This window comes from Aythya ferina, assembly GCF_964211825.1.
Source record: "Aythya ferina genome assembly, chromosome: 11".
Classification (NCBI taxonomy): Eukaryota; Metazoa; Chordata; class Aves; order Anseriformes; family Anatidae; genus Aythya; species Aythya ferina.
The window spans coordinates 1,298,108-1,324,312 of record NC_140307.1 but is presented as its reverse complement, the minus strand read 5'-3'; the positions used below and the strand labels follow the sequence as shown (position 1 = coordinate 1,324,312).

Genomic DNA, 26,205 nt, shown 5'->3' with positions numbered 1-26,205 from the left:
AGCGGCAGCTGTGACACCGCCCGGCTGCTCCACATTCGGCTTTTGTCTTTGTGCTCATGGTGCTTTAACAACATCCACACTCCCTGTGTGGCCAGGGCGGTGCTCCAATTATACTGGTCAGACCATCCGCCCGCTGTGGGCTGCTCCGGAAAAGCCACCGATGTTTTGCTCAGCGTGGGATTAGCTCTGTCAAAGCCTGGCCTTGTGCAAGCTCTGAGTAATCAGGGTATGGGCGCTGGGAAAGGCTGAGCTACCCTGAGCGATGCCAGGAGGTTTCGAAGAACTGCCTGTGGGCTTGAAAGGCTCTTAGAGCCTCCTCTTCTAAGTCCTCACATCAAATTAAAGCACCTCTCCAGTTCGTGCTTTCGCTAAACTGCGCCGTCAGTAATTAGTAGGCAAGGTCTCCCCGTGTCTTGGCAAAGATTTAATCGCAGGAAATGCTTGTTGGGTTTCAAATTAAAAAATTAATGACTTAAAAAAAAACTATTATAGAATGTGATACTGTGACCCCTTGTAAATTGAAGACCAGGTTTCGCTTAAGGACTAAAACACATTAATTTTCACGCATCGCAGTGATTGGTGTTGCTCTGCTGTGTTGATGTGAGCTCTTCCCCTGGTATGGTCACTGCAGAGAGCTGCCATGTCGAGCAATTAATTTGTCTGTGAGGAGTTCACGCAAACAAACGCACGGGGCATGCCAGTCTTTTTTAAGGTTTCTTTGTTTTCTTAGCTTGGGCATCACCCAAACGCGTGTTTCTCATTCAGCATTCTTTATCTGAATTTCAAATCCATTTTGGAGAAAGGAAGCTCGCAAACTTTTCGGTAGATGTTATGTAATGTGACAATTAAATTAGGCTATTAAAAGGGATGATTTCTTAGTTTGAACTCTGAATCTTACCTACACTTGTTTTAAAGAGCCTCACCACAGTATTTTTCAGCATTTCTGTTACTACTATTTTGGTGTCAGCAGAGAGGGAGAACGCCATCACAGCTCTTTTCCCATGTTCCTGTATTAAAGGCAGGGTTTGAAGGAATTGCTCTGAAAGTGGTCATACAAAAGAGGGAAAGGAAGGTGCTGAGGGCACTGTGAGAGCAGGACGAGCCTGCTCTGAGCAGGGACTTCCCCATGCTTTGTTACCAAAGGTGCAAACTCACCCTGGTAGCTACACCCTGGTGTGAGTGTTGTTCTGCTCAGGTTTGGCCTGCGAGAGGCTGAGGAGAGGGGTTTGCCTTGCTTATTGCTGGGGTAATTGCTGGCTAAATACACCTTGGGGATATAGATAGTAGCTACGGGTGCTTGTTTTGTTGCTGGAGGGTAGGACGTAGGTCTGGAAGCACCGCCGGTTTTTGTACGAAATGCATTGCTTCAGTGAAAAACCTAAATCCGGTAAGAACTAATTCCGAGGCAGCGGATCCTGCAGCCTCTTGCCTGGCCAAATGTGCACGCCGGGGACCGCGAGGCTCAGCGCTTTGCTGCTCTCTTTGCTTAAGCCTCGAGAAACAAGCGGGGCTAACGCTGGCCAATTTGCTTAGTCATTTGTAAGCCTCGCATTTTTGTAGCATGTGATTTAAGAGCTGTCACCGTGAAATGTGGTGCCAGAGCCTGGCTTTTGTGAAGGCAGGAGAGTTATTGGCATCCAGCAAATAGGTTGGAGAAATAGTTGGGTGTTGTAGAGAAGGAGATTTAATATTAAAACATTTTCGCAGGTAGTTTTAGGCTCTTGCCTTGCATCGTTCCAGCCCCAGAAATCCTCATATTGTGGCGTGATAAAAGCCTCGTGTTATGTTTTCACCTTCTCTCTTTTTGCAAGGTTAATGTGTTGTTATGTCCTATGACCTGGAGAATTTAATCTTGTCATCTTGTATAAATTTCAAGTAAAGCTCTTACGGCAGATTTCTTTTTTTGCATCTTTCAGTCTCAGTGAATGCACTCTTTAACTGAAAATGCTTAACGTTAATGAGCGAGCTGGCTTTCAGGAGTTGAGATAATACACGATATTTAAATGTTTCCCGTGATGGTTTTCTCTTCAGGCAGCACTCAGCCATCACATCTCCATCAGTAATATTTATTAGGAACGCGAAGCACAGAAATATGTATGAAAAACCTATCTTTTTCCATTGAGTTTAAGAAGTATTTTCGTTGCACCAGGTTTCAGGCAAAATTAGTTTCTGAGCTTGACATTGCCAAAGGGGAAAATGGTGCAAATGCCAACTTGCTTGTTTTCATCTTCCTTTTGTGCCTGCAAAGGCTTACAGTGCTAGATGTGCTGGGTTTCCTGCAAGAGGGTCGCGGTGATGGATTCCCACTTTGGGTTGATATGCTGAGGTTAGGTATTTGTTCCCAAAAAAACTCAAGACTTCGGGAGAGACCTAGGGAACGGGTAATTGGAGCAGTTTGTGGGTGCTGCTACGCTGCTCTCTGAGCATCAAGCAGCTCTATCCGAAATGTAGGCAGAGCTCACACACTTAATTTGAGAAGATTGATGCGGCGTTAAAGGGATTGCGCTGTACGTAACGTCATCTGGAGATTTAGTGGTCCCCAGGGTAGGGGGAAAAAATCTATTAGGGCTTTTTAAATGTATTTTAAAATAAGTATGATGCTTCAGTAAACAATTAAATGAGAATGCATGGAAGGCCACGATAAGGACTTCTCTGCCATTCCCCTCTGCTCAGTTCTGGCTGGTCACGGATGCCAGTGTAAATGGGAGTAATTCGTTCCTGGAGATGGACTTTCCGTGAGCCTAAATCACAGTGCCGCCTACAAATATCATCCACCAGAAGTAAAGCAGTGATGGGGAATGGAGGAGGAGGAGTGTGCGGGGCTGCAAACGCTGTTTTTTTTTGAGGATGTGCTGTTAAAACACTCATTTTCTCCCTCTCTCGCAGGTGTACCATTATCCACGCAGTGGGGACCTCAAGGCTATTTCTATCCCATCCAGATTGCACAGTATGGGTTAAGTCACTACAGCAAGAACCTGACGGAGAAGCCACCTCACATCGAGGTGTACGAAACGGCCGAAGACAAGGACAAAGCCGGCAGGTCCGCGGAGTGGACGGTCCCCAAGGGCTGTTCGCTTTCCACGGTGCCCGACAAAGCCAAGTTCACAAGTGTTAAACAGTTTGTTGCTCCAGGTGGGTTATCGTAAATATCTAGCAGCTCAGCCACGTTTGTTCATTTGCTCAGATGCTACCGAGGGAGCTTTAACTTTCCACGATTTAATGTGGTTTTGGACATCCTAAGTGACTTTCCATCCTTAATAACCTCTCCTGAAAATGCTGTTTTGTTCCTCTACCTCTGGAGTTTTTCTTTTTCTTCTGTTGTCTCTCCAGTGCTGCTTTTTGCAGTACCGTTATTTTAATGAAAAAACGTGTGGATGTACACATGGAGGGCAATGCAGCTTGACAGAGAAGCTCGGCTCGCATTTCCTGAGCCTTTTAGCTTCTGTTCCAAAATAGAAGCAAAAATATTTAACCAGTTGTGAAGGCTGGGAAGTGGTGCTGACGTGTGGTAAGCCTCTGCTGAGAGATGACAGATAAAGGCTATTTTCAGCCTTGAGCAAATGGAGCACGTGTGACGGGCCGGCTGGACCCTGTGCCTCTCTTCTTTGGGATGCAATTATTTTTGCAAAATTGGAGCACCGTGCAGCCCTCAGTTCTGGTTAACCCAGGTTGCCTTAAACAGGGCACAAGTGCACACGTACAGTGTTGGTATTTTCAGAGGGCAGGGGATGTTTTTTTTTTTGTGCTTTCTGCCCTGAGCTGCTGCTTCAGGAAGGATCTGTCTCCCTAATTAGATCAGCTTCTATGTTGGAGCAATCGTGCGTAGGCAACAAATGTTTTTCTGAGGGTTTTTACACCGCTCTTTAAGGGAGGAGAGCAAACCCTATGGATAGACGGGCACCAAAAGCTCCTCCAGTGACTCCTGGCCAGCACAGACGTGATGTTGGAGGGACTTTGCTCACCGGCGTGAGGCCCCACTCCCCTGTAGCAGCTCCTGCGACTCGAGGTGCTGCTCAAAGCTGCCCCCACCACGTCCCGGCTGATCCTGGAGGTCTGGGGCTGCACACAGGCTCTCGACGCCCATAGGGGCACGAGGTGCATTTTGTTGCTGCCTCTTGACTTTTAAAATACTCTGTTTTGTACTTAGCAGAGGTTTATTTTGAGAAATTCATTATTTCATGCAAGGGTTTCCTTTGTGCTAGGACAGGCTCATTAATAAGGACGTAATGTATTTTTCTTCAATCAATACCCATTAGAATTAATGAGTCCATTACTTAAAAAGACAATGAAGTAATTTTCAGTTGGCACCTTAGGCCTGGGTCTCTAGGGAAAAAATGTCGAACACTCTCGTGCCTTTGTAGTAGATAAATACAGGGAGAGGAAAGGCTAAGAGATCTGTTATGTATTCTCTCCTCATCCTTTATTGATGGCAGAGTAATCTGCGGGGCTTGAAGGCCACAGTATGCATCCACTCATCTTGGATGGCCTTAAGTAATGGATTTATGGGTGCTTAAGGCTGTGCAGAGAACAGGCAGCCTTTGGTTTTCCTTCGCTTCTGAAAACTTTTCCTCTATTATAATTCACTTTGTTATCACACGAGCGTTTATTTACAAGGAACCATAAAACGTGGCTGACAGGAATTGCGAGCGCGATTTTTTTAATTAGGTTCTTCATCGGAGCAAAATGTTGCGTGGCAAAGCGCTCTGCCTTTTTTTTTTTCTTTTTTTTTTTCCAAAGGCAGATGCTGATCTCCCAAACTCAAAGGAGGGAAGCTTTTACTTTCAAAGACTTGAAAACATGACATTCAGTCAAAATAATAGGTACGCCACAATAGCAGCCTACAGTGCGAGATGTGGAAACGGTCGTGATGCAAAATGCAATAGATTAGCTGGGGAGATAGGGAGAAGCCTCTGTTATTCAGGGAAGGCTGACCATAACCCACTTTCTGCACACGGAAATATTTATGGGATATTTCACACATCAAGAAGTAGCAAAAAAAAAGAAAACAATTGCCTCACACAGGAGAGTTTTATTCCGTGAAAAGCCGTTAATTCAAAATGACTGTCTGTAAGTGTTTATCATCCCTCTGTGCCTTCAAAGCTATAGGATTTGCGCACAGCCTTACAAACTAATTAGCCCTTTGATCTTCTGGTGGAGGTTTTTTGGGGAGGAGTTGATTTTACATTTTAAAATCTAGCCTGAGAGAGAACACCGGGTTTCATTATGTGGTATTGCCTAGGAGCTTTATTTAATATACATAGATATATTTTAATTAAACTGAGTTTTGCCAATGGAGAGGTTAATAAATAATTTTAACACGTTAGCCTTTCTATATTATTTTCTTTTTCCTTCCGTTAAAATAATCAGAGCGCTGGGTTTTGGAACATGTTGGGAAAGAAAAAAATCACAGATGTAAATGTTAGTCCCAGCGGGATCCTAAATACTTGCTTCTCAGCACTCCCAGCTTGTTTGCTGAAAGCAGAGCTTTATTCAGAAATGCGGCTCTACCAGCGACGCCCCGGTTTTGTTTTGCTTTCTGCCAAGTTAAATTTCCAGTTTGGAACAAAAGGGTGCTTGTTGGCTTGTGTTTTGAGCTACTGAAGAGGAGGCAGCAAGACACCAACTTCAGGTGTCCTGCACGCTCAGAGAGGGTAATTTATTCTCCCCTGGTCTTTCTCTTGTCACCCTAATGCCTGCTTGGGGTTTTTGTTCTTGCAACGTGGCTGCTGCGCCTCATCCTGTCCCTGTGTGCTGCAGGAGTCCAGCTCTGTGTCCTCCTGGCACCAACTGAGTAATATCCCCCTGTTATTTGCCTTTCCTTAGCTTTCCTACGCCCCAAATTGTGCCAGTCCCTGCTGCACCCCTACATCTTCCACTTCTCAAAGTGTTGGACCAAGCAATTTGTGGAGCCCCCGGTGCTCCTGCTCGGCGCAGCAGCGCGTTACCGTGGGATGCTCCCTGCTGCCGCGCACGGATTGACGTTTATGCTTAATTAAATAATACATGTACGGAAAGAAGAGGCCGCGTGAATTATTGATCAGCTACCCTAAAAGCTTTTGGATTTTGTCTGCTAACTGGTTGCCTCTGGAAGCTGCACTCTCACTTGCTATCTTAAAGAGTTTTGAAAAAACGAGGGCTTTACGGCTGACAGGTTTTTGTTTGTTTGCTTTTGCAGAAAATACCGAGGGGGTGTCTCTGCAGCTTGGGAACAGCCGAGATTTCATTATCTCTTTTGATCTCAAATTCGTAACGAACGGGAGCATTTCCGTGGTCCTGGAGACAACGGAGAAGAACCAGCTCTTCACCGTGCACTACGTCTCCAACACCCAGCTCATCGCTTTCAAGGACCGGGACATCTACTACGGCATCGGGCCCCGCACCAGCTGGAGCACCGTCACCAGGGACCTGGTGACCGACCTGCGGAAGGGCGTGGGCCTCTCCAACACGAAGGCCGTGAAGCAGACCAAAATCATGCCTAAGAAGGTGGTCAGGCTGGTAGCAAAGGGAAGGGGCTTCCTCGACAACGTCACCATATCGGCCACGGCTCACATGGCGGCTTTTTTCGCTGCCAGCAGCTGGCTGGTGAGGAACCAGGACGAGCGGGGCGGCTGGCCCATCATGGTGACGAGGAAGCTGGGGGAAGGCTTCAAATCCTTGGACCCGGGCTGGTACTCGGCCATGGCCCAGGGCCAGGCCATCTCCACGCTGGTCAGGGCCTACCTGCTGACGAAGGACCACACGTTCCTCAGCTCGGCCCTGCGGGCCACGGCGCCTTACAAGCTGCCGTCGGAGCAGCACGGGGTGAAAGCCGTGTTCATGAACAGGCACGACTGGTACGAGGAGTACCCCACCTCGCCCAGCTCCTTCGTGCTCAACGGCTTCATGTACTCGCTGATCGGGCTCTATGACTTGAAGGAAACGGCCGGGGAGAAGCTGGGGAAGGAGGCGCGGGTGCTCTACGAGCGGGGCATGGAGTCCCTGAAGGCCATGCTGCCCCTCTACGACACCGGCTCAGGGACCATCTACGACCTCCGGCACTTCATGCTCGGCACCGCTCCCAACCTGGCCCGCTGGGACTATCACACCACCCACATCAACCAGCTCCAGCTGCTCAGCACCATCGACGAGGCCCCGATTTTCAAAGAGTTCGTCAAGCGGTGGAAGAGCTACCTACGGGGCGGCAGGGCAAAGCACAACTAGAGCTGACAACCAAAGCCCCCGTGCCTGCTGTCGGCGGGAAGGGTTGGCTCCTCGGAGCCCGGCGGAGGTGCATTTCAAAAAGGTTGCATACTCAATTTTTACAGACCGTTTCAAAGAAGTGATCCTTAGAACTGATCTCCTGAAATTATTGCATTCCAGTGTGAAAATATTTGGGTCTGATGGGTAGGATTCGGGAACTTCAGCTCGCTCGCCTGTCCTTAGTGCTCCACCGTGAAGTTAGCCGCGCGACGCAAAACCCCTTCGTGCTCCTGAGCTGGGGGACGTCTTGTTTTTTTTTCCGTTTTGCAGGAAAATATTTACAGAAGCCATACAGGTCTCTAAAGTCCAGCACTTGCCTGAGAAGTTAGTATGTGGCCTCCTTAAAAATGGAGTTCTGTGTGTATATGTGGGAACCACGTAACGGATCATGTGGTGTAACGCAGTCGGTGTGTAGTTCCTTGTAGCCTGGGTAGTGGACAGTGTAGCTTTTCCAAGGTGTTTCTTTTTATATGGATTCTTTTCTTGGGGGTGAAAAACACCCAGTTTTTTTTAATTCTCTGTACGGAGATCCTTTATCTGTATGGTTTCTCTAAAGATGAGTGGGCAGAAAACCCACAGACGGCGTTCAGGCTTCAAAGTCACGTCACGTTAAGCACAATTCGGTGGGGCACGTGGGCTGCGGAAAGCCTGCGACCATGGCACCCCTTTTTTATGAAGCCAAATTTACGAGGTTTGCTGGTGTCACGTCCTCCCTGGTAGCTGGAATCTCGTGTCATGGAGCCCAATGTTTTGTACTGTATTTTTTAATTCCATCCGAGAGGTTTCTGTCAACATTGGCAACTTCATTCGCTGGGAGACCTGTAGTAAATTCCTGAGTGTGACGTGGAGCTCGCCTTGAGTAGCGCACAGGAAATTTAGTTTGAGCTAGGTAATGTCCTATGGCGATTTTCATTTTTAACCTGCTTAAGTATATATCCAGCACTTTAAAAATGTAAATTACCCAAAGGGCTTTCCAGCTCCCTCTGTGCTTTAACATCAAGTTTCGCCTCTGCCGGCCGTCTCGCTCGTATCGTCAGGGGTCGTTCCGTCCCCGGCCCTGGTTTACTCGCTGTGCTTTGTCGTCGTGGCTCTGCCGAGCGAGCAAGGGGACCTGTGCAATAACCAAACGCGTCAGAACCCAAACGCTTTTACTTTCCTGTCGTAATGCAGGAGAAACCAGGCGGTTTCTTTCTCGTATTTATAACTCCTTTACGCCCACCGCGGGTCTGCCTTCTCAGCGTGGAGGTTCCTGGTTGATGCAGAAGAGTAAAACCAACCGATTGCATCACTGGATCGGTATTGTTTAGTTTGGTAGCGTAGCAAATATCAGGTCATCAGCTCTGTTAAGGCATGCTGGTGTTTGCTTTCCGAGTCCCGGGCTCGAAAGCTCCCGACATGCACCAGCGTGGTAAGGACATGTACTAGCTTTGGGGTTTTTCCACTGATCCTATTACATGTTGTATGTGTAGGCGGGGGCTGAGCTTGCGGTGTTTGTATGGAGAACAAAGCTGATTCAAATCACAGAAGCGCTGGGCACAAGGACAATGTGCATCTTGATTTTTGGTTTGTTTTCTTTCTTTTATAATGCTTTTTTTTTCTATTTCTTGCAGATATTTGAAGCAACTTTATAATTACTTGATCTCTGCAAACGCATGCTATATGATCATATCAATTAATGTGAAAAGTGGATGTCACAGGAGAAATTTCAATACCAAAGTTAGCAGAGGTGAATTTTTGTGTTTGTTTTTTTTTTGTTGTTGTTGTTTTTACTTACATGTGTGCACACACACAGAAAACAACCCAGAAAAATGTGCTTCCTTTCCAAATGACTGGTCCTCACTACAAACAGAAACATCTTTCTCCTGCGTGTTTCCTCCATCTTTTGCCCATTTTGGATTTGGGGAATCTAGAGAGACTATTTGGGTACTGCTCAAGAGGCAGTACCGGTGCCTTACTGAGGCCACAGTTTCCTCTTTTATTATTTTTTTTTTGTTTTTCTTTCCCCTTTTTAATGCCAGTTTAAAAGTGCAGTGATGCTTCATTGGAATCAGCCCAGCAGGTAGAGGAGCTCAAAAGCGATAGCTGGCAATGCCAGCGCGGTCGGTCGTGTCAGACCACCTTATCCTGAACATCTCCACTGCATTTCTGTTGGCCTTTGCACATGTACAAACTGAACCACCACCACCAGAGGTTGTAGAAGTGAAGAGAATTAGTGCGGGGGCTTCTCCTTTATGTTTGCTTGGTTGTTTTTGGTTTTGGTTTTGTTTTTTTTTTGAATAGAGTTATGCAGTGGGAGAGGATTTTTGGACATTGGTGCCCATAATGTCATTGAATTCACTTAAAATTTTTATTCCTGTGCTTTTTCAGTCTACAAACTGACAAAGGTCTTAGAGACTAAGATCTGTTTAACCTTTCCATGAGGCTTACTGTACATAGACTTCATTGGAAACATCGTACGCATGGGTATATGCAAACCAGTGACACAAGCACAACTGTACAAGTGTGGCAGTGCTGTTTTTCTCAGCCATTGTGCAAGACATTCACTGAAAGCTGCTATTTTCATTCACCTTGTAATTGTACTTTATTTTTTCTACATTTTTACATGTGGGATATACACCATGTGTTAAATATGCAATAAATTGTTTACAGGATGCTCTTGTAAAGGGTAGTCCTTTGTAAAGCTGTACAGACTTTGCAGTTTAAGCACAATGTGCACATGTTAGTTTTATATACGGCAAGACATGACTTTTTGCAGAAGGAAAGGTTCTACTATGTTTATATACAAAGTAAATGGATCAACGTTTGTGCTTAATGTAAAGCTGCTTTATAAGATTGTAAAATAAATTTTTTATCTTAAGACAAACATGGGGCCCTTTCGTTATTTCGGTGTTTACCTTCTCCCTACGTGTGGTCGCAGGTGAGTGCTGGTTAGCAATCGTCTTGGTGTCTTTTGAGATGTCTTCTTTTAGGGAATTCTGGCAGGTTTTTGACTCGAAATAGGATGAAAAATGTTTTTACTTCAGCAGGTAGGAGTTTCTGATTTGGGATAAGGACCAGAGGTGCGTATTCTGTCTGCTCAAGTAAAGCGCACACAGATGTGAGTTACTTATGCTAAATGCGTCTCATTTGGAGTTCATCTCATTTTTGTGAGGTGAGTTTTAAATAACTGATCACTGAAGAAACGCCCACACGAAGCTGAGATTTAGTAATGACCTGTGCAAGAGGAGCACCAGTCTCCTATTTTCAGCTAAAAGCGTGCAAGTCCTACTTTTATCAAAATTCCCCCACAAAGGGGAGCTGAGGTCAGCTGAGCCCATCTCCACCACCCTGTGCCGGACACGCTGCCTCCTCCCTGGATGTGTAAGTGCTGCTAAAAGTGCTCCTAAAAGTGCTGCTAAATTGCTGTTAAATTGCTGTTCCACTGGAGCTCGCTGGGCTGTGGCCAGTTGGCGCTGCCGTAGCCGCAGACCCGACGTGCCCGCGGGACATCTGACTTGGTCGTGGATAATTTTGGGTGGCTGAAACACGCCGAGCGCAGCTTCCCCGGCCGGGCAGAGCTCCCCAGGCTCTCTCCCAGCGGCGTGGGCGAAAATATTGATTTTCATTACTTAGCAGTTGAAAAACGTATGAATTGAAAATAGAAGGGGGTTTAAATATGTTGTCTTGGTGATGAATTTGAATGTTTGCTGCTCAGTTTGTGGTGAAAGGAGATACATTTACCATCTGCCGGGGGTGATTGATAACTCCCCTGTATGCATTGCACTTCCTGCATGTTAAATAGCTGCTGCTATACTTTACTAATCTGTTCCCAAAATGGAAGGAGCTATTTAAGTGTCGAGCACTCAGCATTTAGCGTATTCAACAGGGCTGAGTCTTGCTATGGTGAAGTGCAAACGTTGAAAGACGTCCTGGCACTCGCTGTCTTCAGGACGGCGAACATTTTAATAGCTCAGCTTGTTGGATTTGTATCTCCGAGCAACTTGCTGAATAGCTCTGGGCTGCTTGACGTGAGGATGAACAGCTCTTCCTCGAACTGCCTGCGGCACCTGGTGCTGGGCAATAACGGGCTGCTTGTGCACTTAACCTCTGGTGAGGGAGGCAGGAGGAGGCAGCTCTTCCTTCACCTCCTCCTGCGCCCCCGGGGAGGCACGGCGAGGTTTCCTTCGCCAGCAAGGAGCACGCGTTTGGCTGGAGGGGATTTGGCTGTGCCACAGGGGCAAGGCAGCCCCAAGGGGATGAGCTCAGGGGCTGCAGGTACCCAAGCTGGGGTTTCTCCAGCTGTGCTGTCCCGCAGGGCTGCTCAGCTCCCCTCCCGGCCAGGATCACCTCCAAATCGCTGGGGGTTTAGGGAACTCCGGCACCGAGCGGGCACCCGTGGCCCCTTGTGTGCAGGAAGCATCGAAATGGATTTGCTGCTGCAAAGCCCATTTCCAGGGAAAAAAAAAAACAACACCAAATCCAAATGGCATTGCCTGGGTAGGGAATTCTACCCCATTAACTTGATCATAAAGAGCTCTTCTTACCAAAATCCCTTCTCTATCCCAAGTGCTGGCAGGGCTTGGCGGTCTGATGGACGCTGTGCCGCTCTCTTTTTGTTTTCCCCTTGTTTGAACAACCAAATGTCAGCAGAAGCAGCTGGTGGGAAGGGAGCTGCCATTTCCCTCTGTCCGGGGACCTCAGGGTGCCTGCCGTGCGCTCAGCCGAGGGCACTGACGTGGTGCCAATGCGCGCGGGGTGGCAGGGCAGAACCACCTGTGCCCCTTTTGGTGCCACGGGCAGGCAGCATTTACAAGAAAACGAGGATGAGGAAGGTGTAAAGAGGCCTTTTCCATCGCAGCCCTGCATCCTTTGGCTCCGCAGGGTTTTTGCTCTGGGTTTCCACAAGGGTTTGGCTCCTCCTCGGCACCCGCTCCCCGCGGGCAGCGCCTGTTCCTGGCTGGCTGCCAGCCCCCCCCCCCACCCCAGCCTCCTCCCGCAGCGCCCGCGCTGGCACCGTCCTCCCCCTGCCATGCCCTGCGAGCAGAACCTGTCAGCGCATCCATTCTGTAATTAAAAATATTAATTAAGACAGGCCGGAGCCAGAAATCCATCGCAGGCGCTGCGTGGTGCCAGCAGCCGGGTCCAGCTGCGTGCCGGGTCGAGGGATGTGCCGGGGGGGGTCGGGGCTTTCCATATGGGTCCCTTCAGCCCCACAGGGCCACCAGGTCCCCACGATGTCCCCTATTTCTTATTTAAGGCATGAGCCAGGCTCTGGGGCACAGGGACCCCCATGATCCCTGTCCACCCTGGCCCTGGGCAGGTTTGGGATGATTTCTCAAAGCGCTTTCCCACCGAATCCTCCGCTTTTTATCCTGCTGTCCTCTCCTTTTCCTTGTCCCTGGCTTTCCCCACCCAGCACAGAGCGAGGTGAGGCAGGATCCTGCTCGGCTGCCTGCGATGGGATGCCCTTTGGGATCAGACCCCTCTGTGGCAGGATCCAGCCCCGACGCGGAGCTTGAGGCAGGCCACGAGTGATGTGGAGAAGAATTAAACGTGCGTAATTAAACATGCAGGCTCGGGGCTACATTAAATATTAACCAGCTCTCCCTTTGCACTCCCTGAGTGGCTCGGCGGCCGTGCCGCAGTGATTCGGAGCAGGCGAGGGATGCTTGGCTCTCCCCCAAAACCATTTTTCCCTCTCTTGGAGGTTTTGGGGAGCTGTGAGCGCTGGGGAGACCCCTTCCCACGCTCGGTCTTTGCCCCATCAACTGAAATTTGGAAAAAGGCCACGTCCAAACCCTCCAATTAATTTAAATAAAATAATAGGGGAAAAAAAAAAATGTGACACGGGGCCGAATGTGACCCCCAGCTCCTGGCTGAGTCACGGCTGGGCAGCGGATGTGTGACCGCAGCTCTGCAAACACACGGCGTGTCCCCGCAGTCCCACGGGCTGCTAAAAGTCACCTCTGCGCTGCTGCCGCCTGCCTCCACCTCACAGCTGGGAGCTGATGGGAACCTGAGCACTGCCCTGCTCAGCTTGGATGCACCCCACGTGCCTGCTGCAACCCCGGTGGGACACCCACACCGCACCCATCCCCATCCCATCCCATCCCCATCCCATCTCTGTGGCCTCCACGATGTGAATCCTGCAACTTTCCCCCTGCAAATGCCTTTTCCTGTTGCCCTGCTAGCTCAGTTGTGTTCCAGCTCCGTTCCTATCTAGCTGCAAAAAAAAATTACAGCCTGGTTCTGCCCGAAACTCGTAAAACACCTTTTACAGCTGGGAAGTTTCCACTGGTTTCCAACTGGCCGCACCAGTTGCCGCAAGGCTTCGCCGTGTTGCCACAGCCCTGCTGAGCACGGCGGGGCTAAACCCACCGGATTTGGGACCACGAGGCCGGGCTGGGTCCGAAACCCTGTGGGGCTGGGAAGCAGGGAGCCGGCGGGGCCGGTGCCATCGCCGTGCGGGTGCGCGCTGCCCGGCGCGGGGTCAAAGTTCCCGACCGAAACCTTCCCTGGCAGAGCGAGGTGGAGGGGCTGGCAGCGAGCAGCTCCTTGCTGCCAGCATTAATGAGCAGAGCACCGGACTGGATGGCTTAATAGGTTCGTGTCGGCGACTGTATGAGAACAGCCAGGAGTCGTTTTCAGGTTTTTCCCTGGGTTTCTCACAGCGCAGCAGCGGACTTCATCCTTTCCGGCTGATTTGAGCGGCTGCGGCTCAGCCCCGGGCAGGCAGGGGGTGAGTAGAGGAAATCTTCACCTCGGTCCTCGCTGGGCAGCACGGTGCCACCCAGGAGAAGCTGTTTTGGGGCACCTGGGGAGTATGGGGGCACTGCGAGGTGAGGGCATCTCCCCCTGAGGTGTCCCGACCCCTGCGTGCCCCACAGGCTGCCCCTGAAGGTGGCGTGGGCGCGGGGTCCCAGGGGGCTGGGGATGCCTCGGAGAAACATCCAGGAAATGGTTTGGAGGAGAAAAGAGGCAGAAGCACAGGAAATGGTTTAAAACGCACGCTAAATGCCAAAAGTGGGAGGAGGACACGGGGCTGTGCTGGGCCCCTTGGGGACAGTGGCCCTGGTGTCCCCCGGGGGCTCCACAGCTGGAGGCAGACGTGCCTGCGCCCAGTCCGGCCACGGCCACATCCTCCCCGTGCTCCCAAAGCAAATCCAAACGTTGTGCTGCTTCGCCAGCAAGGGTGGAAAAACATCGCGTGGGCTTTGCTGTCCCCACTCCAGCCTCTCCTCAGCGCTGCGCTGGGATGAAACCTTCCCTGCGCTGTTTGGGGACGGCGTCACGTTGTTAATCCGAGTGAAAGGGGGCTCCGAAACCCAGAGCCGTGTGGGTCCAGCTCCCCAGCGCTGGTTTCTGCCGGCACAGCCTCACCTCCACGGGAGGAATTCCTTGCCCAGGTTGGGCAGGGCTGGTGCCCGATGACCCGATTTGACCCCCCATTAGCCCTTCTCCCCGGGCTCTCAGACGGATGCGCTCCGCCTGGATGCGGCTCTGCCGGCTGCTTCCAGTAATGGCCACGCAGCGCTCGGCACCGATTCACAGCCCTCAACCCACCTCAGCCACTGAAACATCGCTCACGGCTGCCCGGGATGCAGAAAAAAAAAAAAGGTTTTGTGGAGGGGAAGGGGAAAAGCGCCGGGTTTTGTGTGTGGCTGTGGGAGCAGCCCCGTGCAGCGCGGGGACGGAGCCGTCAGGGCAGCGACGCTGCGGCGTGGGCCGAGGATCCTCTCCTTGGTAGCACCTCCCTCCCCATCCCCGTGACGGTTTCAACTTTTGCAGTCTCCCTGGAGACAGTTAAGCAAGTTTCTGGTGTTTTCCGGTGCTAAAGGGCCCTGGGAGCCGAAGATGCACGGAGAAGCCTGTGAGTTAATATTTTTTCCTGCCCTTATTCTGCTTCCTCACTGCCTCACTGAAGCCGATCCAGGGCGCAATCCGACAGAGTTTGGCCGCAGCAATTTCCGGTTGTGTTTTGTTGTTTCTTTCTTTTTTTTTTTTTTTTTCTTTTTTCCTGTTCCACCAAGACACGAGCCAGAATTAATTCGCTCCTAATCGCGGCGCGCAGCCGGCCGGGCTGACCTCCGCACGTCCTTCCCTGCGCCCAGCGGGGACCATCCCCGGGTGGGACCCTCCCGGCCCCATCCCCGTCCCGCCGGTGCCTGCTGCGAGCCCGGCTCTTGGCAGAGCTCCCCGGCCCTTCCTGCCTCGCCTCCCTCGCCGCGAGCCTGCCCGGCCCCGGCCCAGCCATGCGGGCTGTGTTTGTACACAGATGAGTAACAGCTCCGGCGCTCGCACAGCGCCCAGCCCGCTGCCGGCAGCAGCGCCGTAAGTACGGGCACGCTCGCTCCTCTTTCCCTGCCTCCAGCAGCTTTTGGCAGCTCCTCGCTGTCCTCTGTGCTCCTGCGCTCAGGCCGTGGGGGGTTTCCAGCCGGGGGAAGCCGGGGTTGGTGCGATGTGGGGTGCGCGGGGCGGCCGGGAGTGTCCCACGCGTGCCGCAGGCGGCTGGAGGTGGGAAGGAGCGGCGAGCGGTGGTGCCGCCGGGGAGGCGCCTGGTTGCTGCTGCTCGTGGCTGCTGTTCCTGCAAGTTGCATCCCAAAATGTTTTACGAGCAGGACGAGGAGGGATGGGAGTGCCAGGGCTGCAAGGAGCTCACGCACTTGCCTGAGTCTTGGCAATTTGGGGCAGCCTTGAGCTTGTGTGTGTACTTGAACTTGTTCACTTGTCTCCGTGCCGGAGCAGCCAACACCAGCAGCAGCAAGTCCTGCGATGCTCACCTCGGGGAGCAGCACCCCAAGGAGCCCTGGCACTTGTTTTACAGCTCAACCGGTCCCTCTCCTGTGCGGCCATAAGAAAGCTGTAAAAGTTAATAATTAACAGCTAAAATATTTTTCCCTCCACTGAAATACACGGCTGCATCCTGCGGGGCTCTGGGCTCACGCGCGTGCGGAGCGGATGCGGTGACAGGGACGGGTGCGGGGCTCGTGCGTGGCCGTGGGGACGAGGAGGAGGAGCAGGAGGAAGACAAGAAGAAGGAGGAGGAGGAGGAGGAGGAGGAGGGTGTGTTTGCAGCGAGCTGGGTGAGCCTCCAGGGTTTGTAACCCGCTGCTTGGAAAGCTGCCACTCGCAGAGGTCGCGGCCGTCCCGCCAGCCGCTGCCGTGCCCCTGCCCACAGCGCAGGGGCGATGCTGCCCACGCCGAAAACCGCCAGCCCAGGCAGCAGGAAGAAATGGGACTGCAGGGTGTGCCCGGGCTGCTCATGCAGCCTGCGTTCGGGTGACTCATTTTGCTCTTAAAAACACAGGCTCGTGGCTGGGGCTGGCACGGGAGCCGCGGGCGGAGGGCGAGGGCCCCCGCGGGGACAGCGGGGAGCAGCCCGGCTGCCAGAGGCCAAGTCCCCATCCCGGGGACCTGTGTTCCTCCATCACTTCCTCGGTTTGCCAAGGTCACTGTCACCCCGCAGGCCTGTCTGCAGCACCCCGTGCTGCTCCCAGCTTGGAGAACTTGTGAGCGTGGTGGCTGCTGCCCCGTGCGCTGAGGGGAAGGCTCTCGGGCACCTTGCGCTCATCTCCCGACCTCTGGTGTGCCGCCACTGGGCTTCTCCTTCCATTTGGGGTGCAGACACTTTGGGTACCCCTGTCCCTGTCCCTTTCCCTGTCCCTTTCCCTGTCCTTGTCCCCCAGTTTGCACCCCGCTGGTCCTCAGAGCCGCGGCGTGCCTGGGCGCCGACCTCGCCGCATAGCTCGCACGGCTCCCGCGCCTTCGCCCAGATAAGAGAAAGTATTTTTGTTCCGTCCCATTGTCGCCCTCATTTGTGTTTATATCAGACGTGCCACGGGGACAGGAACAGGCAGAGCTCTGTGCCAGACCGGCCTTTACTGGTGGGGAATGCAAATAAGCAGCGAGAGCCCGGGCTCACCGAGCCCCTGGGGGGTTTCCTGGGGGCTGCGCGGGGCGAGGAGCTGCTGGGGACACCGGGGGACAGGTGGGCTGCTTTGGGGCACCGCTGGCACTGCAGCAGCCGAGGAGAAGGTCCTGATCGAAGTCTAATCTTTAACTAAAGGCATTTCCAACTTTATTCTGTGGCAGGTTTATTGCTCTCTTGCCTCGTTAATTTTTTCCCTTCTGTTAACCGCCTCCCAGCCGCTGCCCTCCCTGGGCACTGCCTGAACGTGGCCCACGGTGTTCCCCCCGTGCCCATGGGACACACGGAGGCAGGGTGCGGGCTGGGGAAGCTGATGGGCAGTGCCAGGGGTGGGGAAGGGCAGTGCCAGGGGTGGGGAAGGGCAGCAAGGGGCTTGGGCCAGGACCCCACAGCAGCTCTGTGCCGGAGCTGCCACCGGCTCCGTTTGGTGAAGCTGAAGTTATGTGGAGGGAGCAGAGGCACGGGCGCAAGCGGGGCAAACACCAGAGGTGCTGCTTGCAGGCTCGGTGCTGCCCTTTGCCCAAAATGGACCTTTTTTCACCTTCATTTCACAGCCCAGGGGTGGAGGCGGAGAAGGGAGCGGCGGAGCTGCCGGGGCCATCAGCGGGTAAGTGCTGGAGACGTCCTGGCTGCTCCGTGCCCCTGGGGTGTTCGGTGGGGGGATCAGCCTGGGCACTGCCTGTGGCCCCACATCCCTCCACATCCCCATGGTGACCTATCCCTGCCCTGTCCCCTTTGGGACCACATCCCCGTGAACGCTTGTGTCCCCCAGGCCACCCGTCCGGAGCACAGGGACATCACCTTGGCCCTCACGGGGCAGCCACATCCCCATCCTTTTTCCTCCCCAGTGCCACGCGGTGCCTGGCCAGGCAGCGATGTGTCCAGGCAGGGTGTGAGGCACCGCCGGGGCTCGTCCCCAAGGACACCGAGCTGCTGTCGTCCCTCGGATCCACCGTCCCCACCACGCGATGCTGAGCCTCAAGTTACCCCGGCTGCTCAGCATCAACCAAGTGCCTAAGGTCAGAGCGGAGCCCCTCGCCCCTAAACCCCGGGGCTGGGTGGGATTTGGGGAGCTGACAAGTGGCAGCAGCCTGCCAGGGTGGCTGCAGGTCCCGGATCCTGAGCCGTGGCACCTCGGCTGCTCGTCCTGCTCCTTGGGGAGGATTCAACACCTCTCCTCGCCCCGCAGGGCTACCAGGAGCAGGGCATCCTCTGCGGGTACCGCCCTCCGCGGAGCTCGGCGGCCGCCTGCCTCCTCAGCGTCTTCCAAATGACCAACGAAACGCTCAACATCTGGACCCATTTCGTGCCTGCCTGGTAGGTGCCGCCAGGGGAGGTCGGGGAGGGGACGCGCCGGGCACGATGCTCACCGCCTCCACCCCCAGGTACTTCGTGTGGACCCTGGTGGGGAGGCTGCGGGGGCCGGGAGGCCCCGAGGACCCCCACTCGTGGCCTCTCCTCGCCTACCTGCTGACCTGCTGCATCTACCCCCTGGCCTCCAGCTGCGCCCACACCTTCAGCCCCATGTCCACCCGCGCCAGGCACATCTGCTACTTCTTCGATTACGCGGCGCTCAGCATGTACAGCTTGGGTAAGGGCGGCTGGTGACGCCCCGGGGCAGCGAGCCCGGGAGGATTTCGGTGTGGAGAGGGTGGTTTTGGAGAGCGCTTCTGGCCCGAAAGCCAAAGAAATGGGGTTTGGGGCTTGGTGCCAGGTGAAGCCTGATGGTGTGGCTCTCTGCGGTGCTCCAGGCAGATAGAATAAAGGAAAAAATAAACGATATAAAAGATAAATGATGGCAGGGAAGCTGGTAACCTGTGGGAGCAGGGCGAGCAGCAGCAGCACCCCGCTGGACACGTTTTCCCTTTCCAGGCTCTGCGCTGGCGTATTCAGCGTATGTTTTCCCGGACGAGTGGGTCAGCAGCACCTTCCACCACTGCTACGTCCCCATCGCCGTGTTCAACACCGTGGTGAGCACCAGCCTGTCCTGCTACTCCAGGTACGGTGCCTCCTGCTTCACCTGCCGCCAAAGCTACAGCAGAATCATTAATTAGTGCTGTTAATGAAGTGCTGGCTCTATTTTAACCACTCGAGCCTTGCGCTCAGGAAGGGGAAGAAGAGGATTTTTGCTCCGTGTTGTTGGCAAACAGGAATGAAAACAACCGGAGCAGCTTTAATTTTGGGAAGTTCCAAAGGTGTTTTCGTGGGCTGGCAGGAGGAGGCGCAGCTCCAGCCGTGCTTGGGCTGCCATCGTTTGTTCTCTGCCATCACCTGCACGCAGGTGGGCTCTGAGCACGGGCTGAATTTTGAGGATGATCTCCACGTGTCACCGACCTGCAGAGGAGGGACCTCAACCTCCCGCAGCCAGCTGCGTTAATTTTGAAGCCCGGGCAGCGTTACGTGGGTGGTATTTTGCTCCTGAGCCTCCTTGGACAATTTGTTTTGAATAACTCTTAAAAAATATTTAAAGTGCTCCGATGGTTTCCAGCTGTGCCGGCTGTGCTAGGTCCCCGGCTGCACTTTGGTTACGGTTCCTCCACGGTCGGCACCTCCTTGCAGGCTGGGTGTGCAAAGCCCTCGTGCCTGCTGGTGTTCCCTGGGGGTCCCGCGATTTTGGCTGCTGTTGTGCTGGGAGCGGGAGGATTTGCTCACCTTTGGGCCGCGGGTTACGCTTGGGGCTAGTACTGAGCAACACTCCAAAACCAAGGGAGGCTCCTGGGTGGCGTTGTGGATCGTGCCAGCTGAGGCTGGGTGCTTTGTCCTCGTTTCTTTCTCCTTCTCTTTCCTCCCTCTTTATTTTTGCGCCTCTCTTAATGGTCTCATTAGAGGGGCTTAGCAAAGGAAGCCCGCTGACCATGTGCTAACCCTGGTGCTTACCACCAGGAAATATCAGCAACCTGAGATCAGCTCCAGATTAACCAGGATTTATTTTAATTCTTCACCCGCAAATGTAATTGTCAGCATCTTCCAGCTCCAAAACTTTAAGTACGGTTCTGCCTAAACCACACAGTTATTGGTACGTGACAGAATTGCAGCTCGTAGGGACCGGGTAATTTTTATTATAGAAAATCTGTTAAAATATTAGCTCTAAAATCAGCAAAAGGCTGCTGGGGCAGTGCTGGGGTACCCTGAAGCAGGGTGTCAGCAGGGAACAGACCCGAAATGGAGCCCCTAAGCTCTGCCCTAGGAACAAGGAGTCCCCGAGCGGGGAAACCCACGCAGATGGAGCGAGATGAGGGTGCCTGCCCTTTGCAAGACGAACGCCCGCCCGCGTCCCCCGCCCTGCGGGATGAGCAGCCCCACAAAAGGTCCCTTTCATGCCTGTGGGCTTGGCATTTCCCCGCCGACTCGTGCAGGGAAGCAGAAAAACCTGTATGGGCTTTTCATGGGGAGAACAGAGCCCGCCTGAGCCGCCCCGTGCTGGCTCAATGGGGCTGTGTCCCCCCCGGTGCCTGGCCCTGCGCCCGGGGGCTCCGCTGGCACCCGCAGCCCCCTCGGACCTGGCCAAAGGAGAGGGCATGGAAACGGGCAAGAGGAGAGCAGTGCCAGGCAGGGAAACCACGGCAGGAAAATGTGGTTGGGGTAAAGCAGAAATAGGTGGAAATTGAGCAGGAGGCGTCTTGGCACCGGTGGGGTGTCTCCCTCCGAGCCACCAGCCGTGGCAGAAGGCCAAGAGGGAGAGGAATGGGATAAAAGCTGGCAGCTGATGAGCATTGATTGTCTTTGCTGGGTTTCCCACATGTTTTTGGGGTCATACTGATAGGATCTGGCGTCCTTGTTGCATCCAAGTTGTGCTCCTCAGGTGGCAAGAGCAGGCTGGGGACTCGGCACCTGGCTTGCGACTCCGCTGCCCTTCCTCTGGTTTTAATAATGTTTTTTTGTGGGGGATCTAGGTCTTCAGTTATTTCACCATTTCAGCTATTCCAACATTTCAACAGCATTAATTTCCTGAGGCACACAATGCAGAATATTATTCCCCATCCAGACGTATGCATTCCTCCTCATACATGCCATGAATATAACCACCAGGCTTCTTGCTCCATTATAAGCACGATTTCATAAAAATGCGACTGCAAATTAATTTACTTTCTGGTTTCAGTAACTTTCTCCGTGCATTCTCTGAAACGACGCTTGCAAAGCAAGATTGTTGCCCCCTGACAGCTTGGATTAAAAACTGAGAGTAAGAACTCAGTTGGAAACTGCAGGGGCAGGAGGTGTTTAACACCAAGCCCTGTTCCCAGCTCCTGGTGGGCAACAGGGAAACGAGCGGTGCTAAAAGCAGCAAAATCAGGCAGGAAAAGATGGTGCAAAAATGATGTTTTTTCCAAGCTGCTTCGTGGCGCATCCTAAACCATATCTCCAGGTGGAGGCAGGCAGGCAGGGCGGTTGCTTCCTTCTGGTTTGTGATTTTTTAATAAAATGGTCAGGGCAGCGTGCGCCCTGCTGTAAATCAGGTGCGGTTTGGGAAGGGGAACAGGGACAAATAGTGCCGGCTCTGCCCTGCTGTGCGGTGTGAAATGTCCTCTCTGCTCTCCTGCAGGTTCCTGGAGGTGGAGCGGCCACGGCTCAGCAAGGTGTCCCGCACCCTGGCCTTCGTGTACCCCTACCTCTTCGACAGCATTCCCCTCTTCTACAGGGTAGGTAGAGCGCTCCTGCGGGCGGCGTTCCCGGCACCCGCACCTCTCCTTGCTGCAGGGTTGGAAAGATCAGCCGCTTCGTCTCGCTCTGAGAACGCTCGGGAAAATAGCTCAACCTTTATTTATTTAAAAAAAAAAAAAAAAAAAAAAAAAGGGAAAACAAACTCCTGCAGGAAAAGAGATTTGGTTATTTTTTCCTGCGCCGCTCAAAGCGCGGCATTCTTTGAAGGCTGCGAGTCACCGGGTCAGCAGCACAGGGTGGGGGGGACAGGAGGCACGGGACAGGGGGCGGCTGATGGGATGTTTGGGAACATTTTGCTCTCCTTTTTTCCCCTGCTGCCGCCCTCCTGCTCAGTTCTACCTGTGTGCCCCGCGGGGCTGCGCCGAGCCCGCGGTCGCGCTGCACTACAAGCACACCGCCTTCGCCTTCCTCACCTGCTTCATCTTCGCCACTCACCTGCCGGAGAGGCTCGCGCCAGGACACTTTGACTACATCGGTGAGTGCCGCCAGGCCGAGCGGGCGCTGCTTGCTCGTTAAACAGAATAAATATTTAGAAACGTGACGCCAGGAGGCAGCGCCTCCCGTGCAGGAGGGCCGCCGAGCCCCTGGCTGTGTTTGAGTGCAACCTGGGGGAGTTTCTCGAGGGTTTTCTGGCTTCCTTGCAGGGCACAGCCACCAGGTTTTCCACGTGTGCGGGATCCTGGGCACGCACTTCCAGATGGAAGCCATCATGCTGGACATGAGCGAGCGCCACGAGCGGCTGCTGGCCACTTCGCTGCTGCCCTCCGCCCTGCAGACCCTGGCGCCCATGGGCACCTGCATGGCCATCGGCCTGGCCGTCATCGGGCTCTGCTCCGCGTCCCTCCACTTCATGCCCGAGCCTGGGCACAAAGACAAGCCACACGGCCACTAGGCTTCACGTCTAGGTGGCCTCCGTGCTGCTCCGCAGGCCAGAGCCTAAACAGCAGGAGGATGGGATGAACGAGGGGTTTATCTGCATTCGCTCCATGAGAAAATATTTATTAATGGTTTCTCGTGAGCGAAACATATTGCACTGTTTTTTGTACATATAGCTTTAAAGCTGGGAACAGATTACGCAGCGCTTTTAATCAAGTTGGTCTTTCACCACCAGAAATATTTAAAATAATCTTAACGTTTCCTGCAGAAGGGAGATAAGTGCTAATACTTTCCAAAGCAATAGGCATTCATCGGTTCTGCCTTATGGAGGACGCGGGGAGGCACGGGCAGGGGGGTACGAGTGTCCCTGCCGCTGGCTCGGTCCTGAAGCAGACCCCGATGGCAGGGGAGGGAGCGCGCTGTGCGCCGCGTCCCGAGCGCTGAGCCCAGGGCCCTCGCCCTGCAGGTGCTGTCATCCAGGAGGCTACAACTCAGCCATCCGAGTCCTTGCACTAAACCCAAGTGCCTACCCCATGTGGGACTGAGGGAGACCAGGGCGTGCCTACACTTTGTATTTTACTGAAATAGCTATTTTTGATAATTATCCGGAAAGTGTTGCTCCAAGGGATCTCTCCAGAGAATTGCTCTTTTTGTCCAGCTCATATAGATGAGTCCTGGGGGAGTGAATCTCCATGCAAGAGCTCAGCTCTCACCAGGGCTGGGCTCCATGGTACAAGCAGCCCACCGAAGGGGATCACTTCTCCTCCAAGAGAGGTCCTGAGGGCTTTGGGGACGCTTCCGAGGAGGCTATCACGTTGGTTTTACCTGATACCTTACAGGAGGTGCATGTGATGCAGATGACTGCTACGGAATGTTATCGAGCTCCTTGATAATCATACGGGTGTGTAACGTGTTTCGCCTATAATTACCTCTCTCAAGGTATACTAGATGCACTTTTGAGTGACAACACAATGGCTCGTTAAAGATATTATGGGACAACTAAGTCTTTTGAAAGCAAACTTTCTTTTGAAAGCTGACCAAGATTTATATTAATATTTATAAGCACTGGAACATAATTGTTTATTCAACAGTTTTATTTCATTAAAAGAGGAAACTAATATAAGTATGGCACTGATGTATTCTAACCTGATTTGGGTAGTTCCGTTTCTGTCTGTGAAAATAATCACTTCAGAGATAATTGCTAATAATTGCAAAGCTTATTTACCTTGTGTATATGTGTAACTGGAAAGGAATCTGGCTCTATCTGCAAGACGTGATTTAAGCTCTGTAAACTTTACATGAATTATTCTAATTTTTTTTCTTAGTTGTTTGTTTAACTTCTGAATTTGGGAAGATCTCTGGTGCTCTTGAGGTGAACTTACTTGCAGGAAAACTACACTGAAAATATAGCACTACATTTTATACTGCCATAATCCCTCCGGATCCTGCAGCCCTTTGCACGGACCCTCTGCCCAGTGCACACCTTAAACAACAAATGAGCGAGTGTGGTTTGATCTTGGAGCAGCGTAGCCAAGCCAGATTTCTTATTCAGTTGGAGACAGGCCTTCAAAAAGCTGTTCAATGTACTTCATTTTATTCACATCAAGAAATAAAAGCTTTGTGTCGAGTTGTAAACAATACAGGACATTTATCTGTTGGAACATGCTGTTCTGTTGCGGCTGCACTCCCTGAACATTGTGCAAACCCCGCTCTACCGGGGCCTTGCACCAGCTGCACGCCGGCCCGAAGCCACAAACACCACTGTTACCACTAGGAACAAAGCTAAGAGAGCATCACTACCCTGCTCTTCAGCTGAGGTTTTACTGCTCTGATGAACAGTGCAGATGCTGCAGATATGAAGGAGAGTCAGACTCAATAGGTACGCGATGTACATGATATGACTTTCCCTGGAAAAGGTTTTCAGGGCGATTTTTGGCTGGAATCCCTCTTTGGTTCTCACCTCTGAACTCCGTGCCCAACTTGAGCCTGTTTGCTGTGTGACCTCTTCAATTTAGTCTCAATTTATGTTGAACTCTAGTCAACAATACTAACCACTATAGTTCAATGGTATTCAAAGTGTGCTTCACCACACTCACAGTCTGATGATCTTTTACACTTTAGGTAGAAGTCACAGAAAACTGCGACTTGCCTATTCAGCAGGGCAGTTGGCTGGATTTTAGGTCTATCAAATTCCTTTGGGTTAATGTAAAATGTGATTCTGACTATTTCTGAAAAATGCTTAATCCAACAGGCACACATTTTCTCCTGTAACAGTACAACACACAACATGGATTTAAGTAAGTTGGAATAAAGGTGAAAGTGTCTGCAGCAGGAGGTGTGGGGCTATATTCTGGAAGTTCTCCCTGGGTGAAGCAGCCATCAGTGGGGTGAGGATGGAGGCTGGATGAAGGTCAGTGAGCAGGAGACTGCGTGCTGGTGCCTGGCTGGAAGCAGGGAAGTTATTCCCTCCCTAGTGACTGAGGCTGCATCGCTACCTCCGCTCGCTGAGGCTTGTGATCTCTAAGGCAGATTAGACTTCTGGCTCCTGCCACTTGATCGGGTAACCAGCACAGAGCTATTTTAGCCTTTTTTTCCACCTACAGAGACAGAGGAACTTGTGCACATCTGAAAACAAACACACACTCGGTTGCAGACCTTCTGTCTTGCACGTCTTTATCGCCCTGGCATCTGACATTGCAGCACTCTGTACACAGCTTAATTTTAACTGCTTGTATTGTTGATATGTTTTATGGGAACATTAAAAAATGTGTCTGTTTTGATATATTGTAAAACACTGTTTAAGAACTGAAGGTTACCCAGGACACCAAACAGCTTATTGTTATGATTTCTTTTGATATTTTTTTTTCTCTTAAAAAGGACAAGCTGATGTTATTTAGTTAATTTACACTAAAACGAAGAACTTGGCTGGAGTCAGGGGTTTAAGTGAGACTGAATTCAGTCCACTGGAGGCTTTCTGAGCTGCAAACCAGGGTTAAAATCCAAGCTACTTCATCCTTTGCCCCAGTTCCCCAGTTGACTTGGAAGTGCGTTTCCTTCTCAGGAAATTAGTCTTTCAATGGGCTCATTTGGCCGGGCTCTTTACCGTTGCCTCCTTTTCCACCATTAAGCATTTCCTAAGGGCTAGGAATTAACTGAGCTACCTGCAGGCAGGTAGCAGCTCAGCCACTGGTTATGGAGAGACCCTGGCATGGAGAACTTTGCTGGATTAGCCCCGTGTTCCTGATCCCAAACCTTTTAGCTGGATTAGCCCCATGTTCCTGATCCCAAACCTTTATTTGAACTAAGCACATGAACAAACACAAGGTAAGAACAGCCCACGGGACAAGTTCCCGTGCACATGGGAGCCCAGGCCCTGAGCTGCAGCGATGTTTTTTTTTTTAACCTGTGCTCAAGGAAATGTTTGTTGGCTGCTGAAGAGCCCCTTGGGGCGTGAGGCTAGGTGTGTAGGGACCACTTCCCACCCCGTGCCGGCTGCCCCCATCTTTGAGGCACCAGGGGGAGGC

At 52.3% G+C, this 26,205-nt stretch overlaps 2 protein-coding genes across 10 annotated transcripts in view; both read left to right on the top strand.

The window, feature by feature from the left end:
• Positions 1 to 10,102, top strand: part of GLCE (glucuronic acid epimerase) — a 44,386-nt gene extending 34,284 nt beyond the window's left edge. For 6 of the 7 annotated variants that reach the window (XM_084531573.1, XM_084531575.1, XM_084531576.1 and 3 more), the window contains 2 exons: positions 2,887 to 3,132; positions 6,176 to 10,102. In XM_084531573.1, coding sequence (XP_084387699.1) covers positions 2,887 to 3,132; positions 6,176 to 7,200 — 1,271 coding nt within the window. In that variant the 3' untranslated portion in view covers positions 7,201 to 10,102. The remainder of the gene's footprint in view (positions 1 to 2,886; positions 3,133 to 6,175) is intronic. The other variant, XR_014696636.1, reaches the window with a different exon arrangement.
• A 4,867-nt stretch (positions 10,103 to 14,969) lies between these two features.
• On the top strand, positions 14,970 to 24,319 carry PAQR5 (progestin and adipoQ receptor family member 5). 3 transcript variants are annotated; one of them, XM_084531993.1, is made up of 9 exons: positions 14,970 to 15,088; positions 17,701 to 17,753; positions 17,995 to 18,165; positions 18,336 to 18,463; positions 18,532 to 18,737; positions 19,019 to 19,145; positions 21,687 to 21,783; positions 22,139 to 22,280; positions 22,450 to 24,319. In XM_084531993.1, the coding sequence occupies exons 3-9, from the start codon at positions 18,115 to 18,117 to the stop codon at positions 22,695 to 22,697; spliced, it is 999 nt and encodes a 332-aa protein (XP_084388119.1). In that variant the 5' UTR covers positions 14,970 to 15,088; positions 17,701 to 17,753; positions 17,995 to 18,114; the 3' UTR covers positions 22,698 to 24,319. The 3 variants fall into 3 exon arrangements, with proteins under 3 accessions (XP_084388119.1, XP_084388120.1, XP_084388118.1); XM_084531994.1 differs by lacking the exon at positions 14,970 to 15,088 and adding an exon at positions 15,261 to 15,553; XM_084531992.1 differs by lacking the exon at positions 14,970 to 15,088 and adding an exon at positions 15,264 to 15,549.
• Positions 24,320 to 26,205: the final 1,886 nt, after the last annotated feature.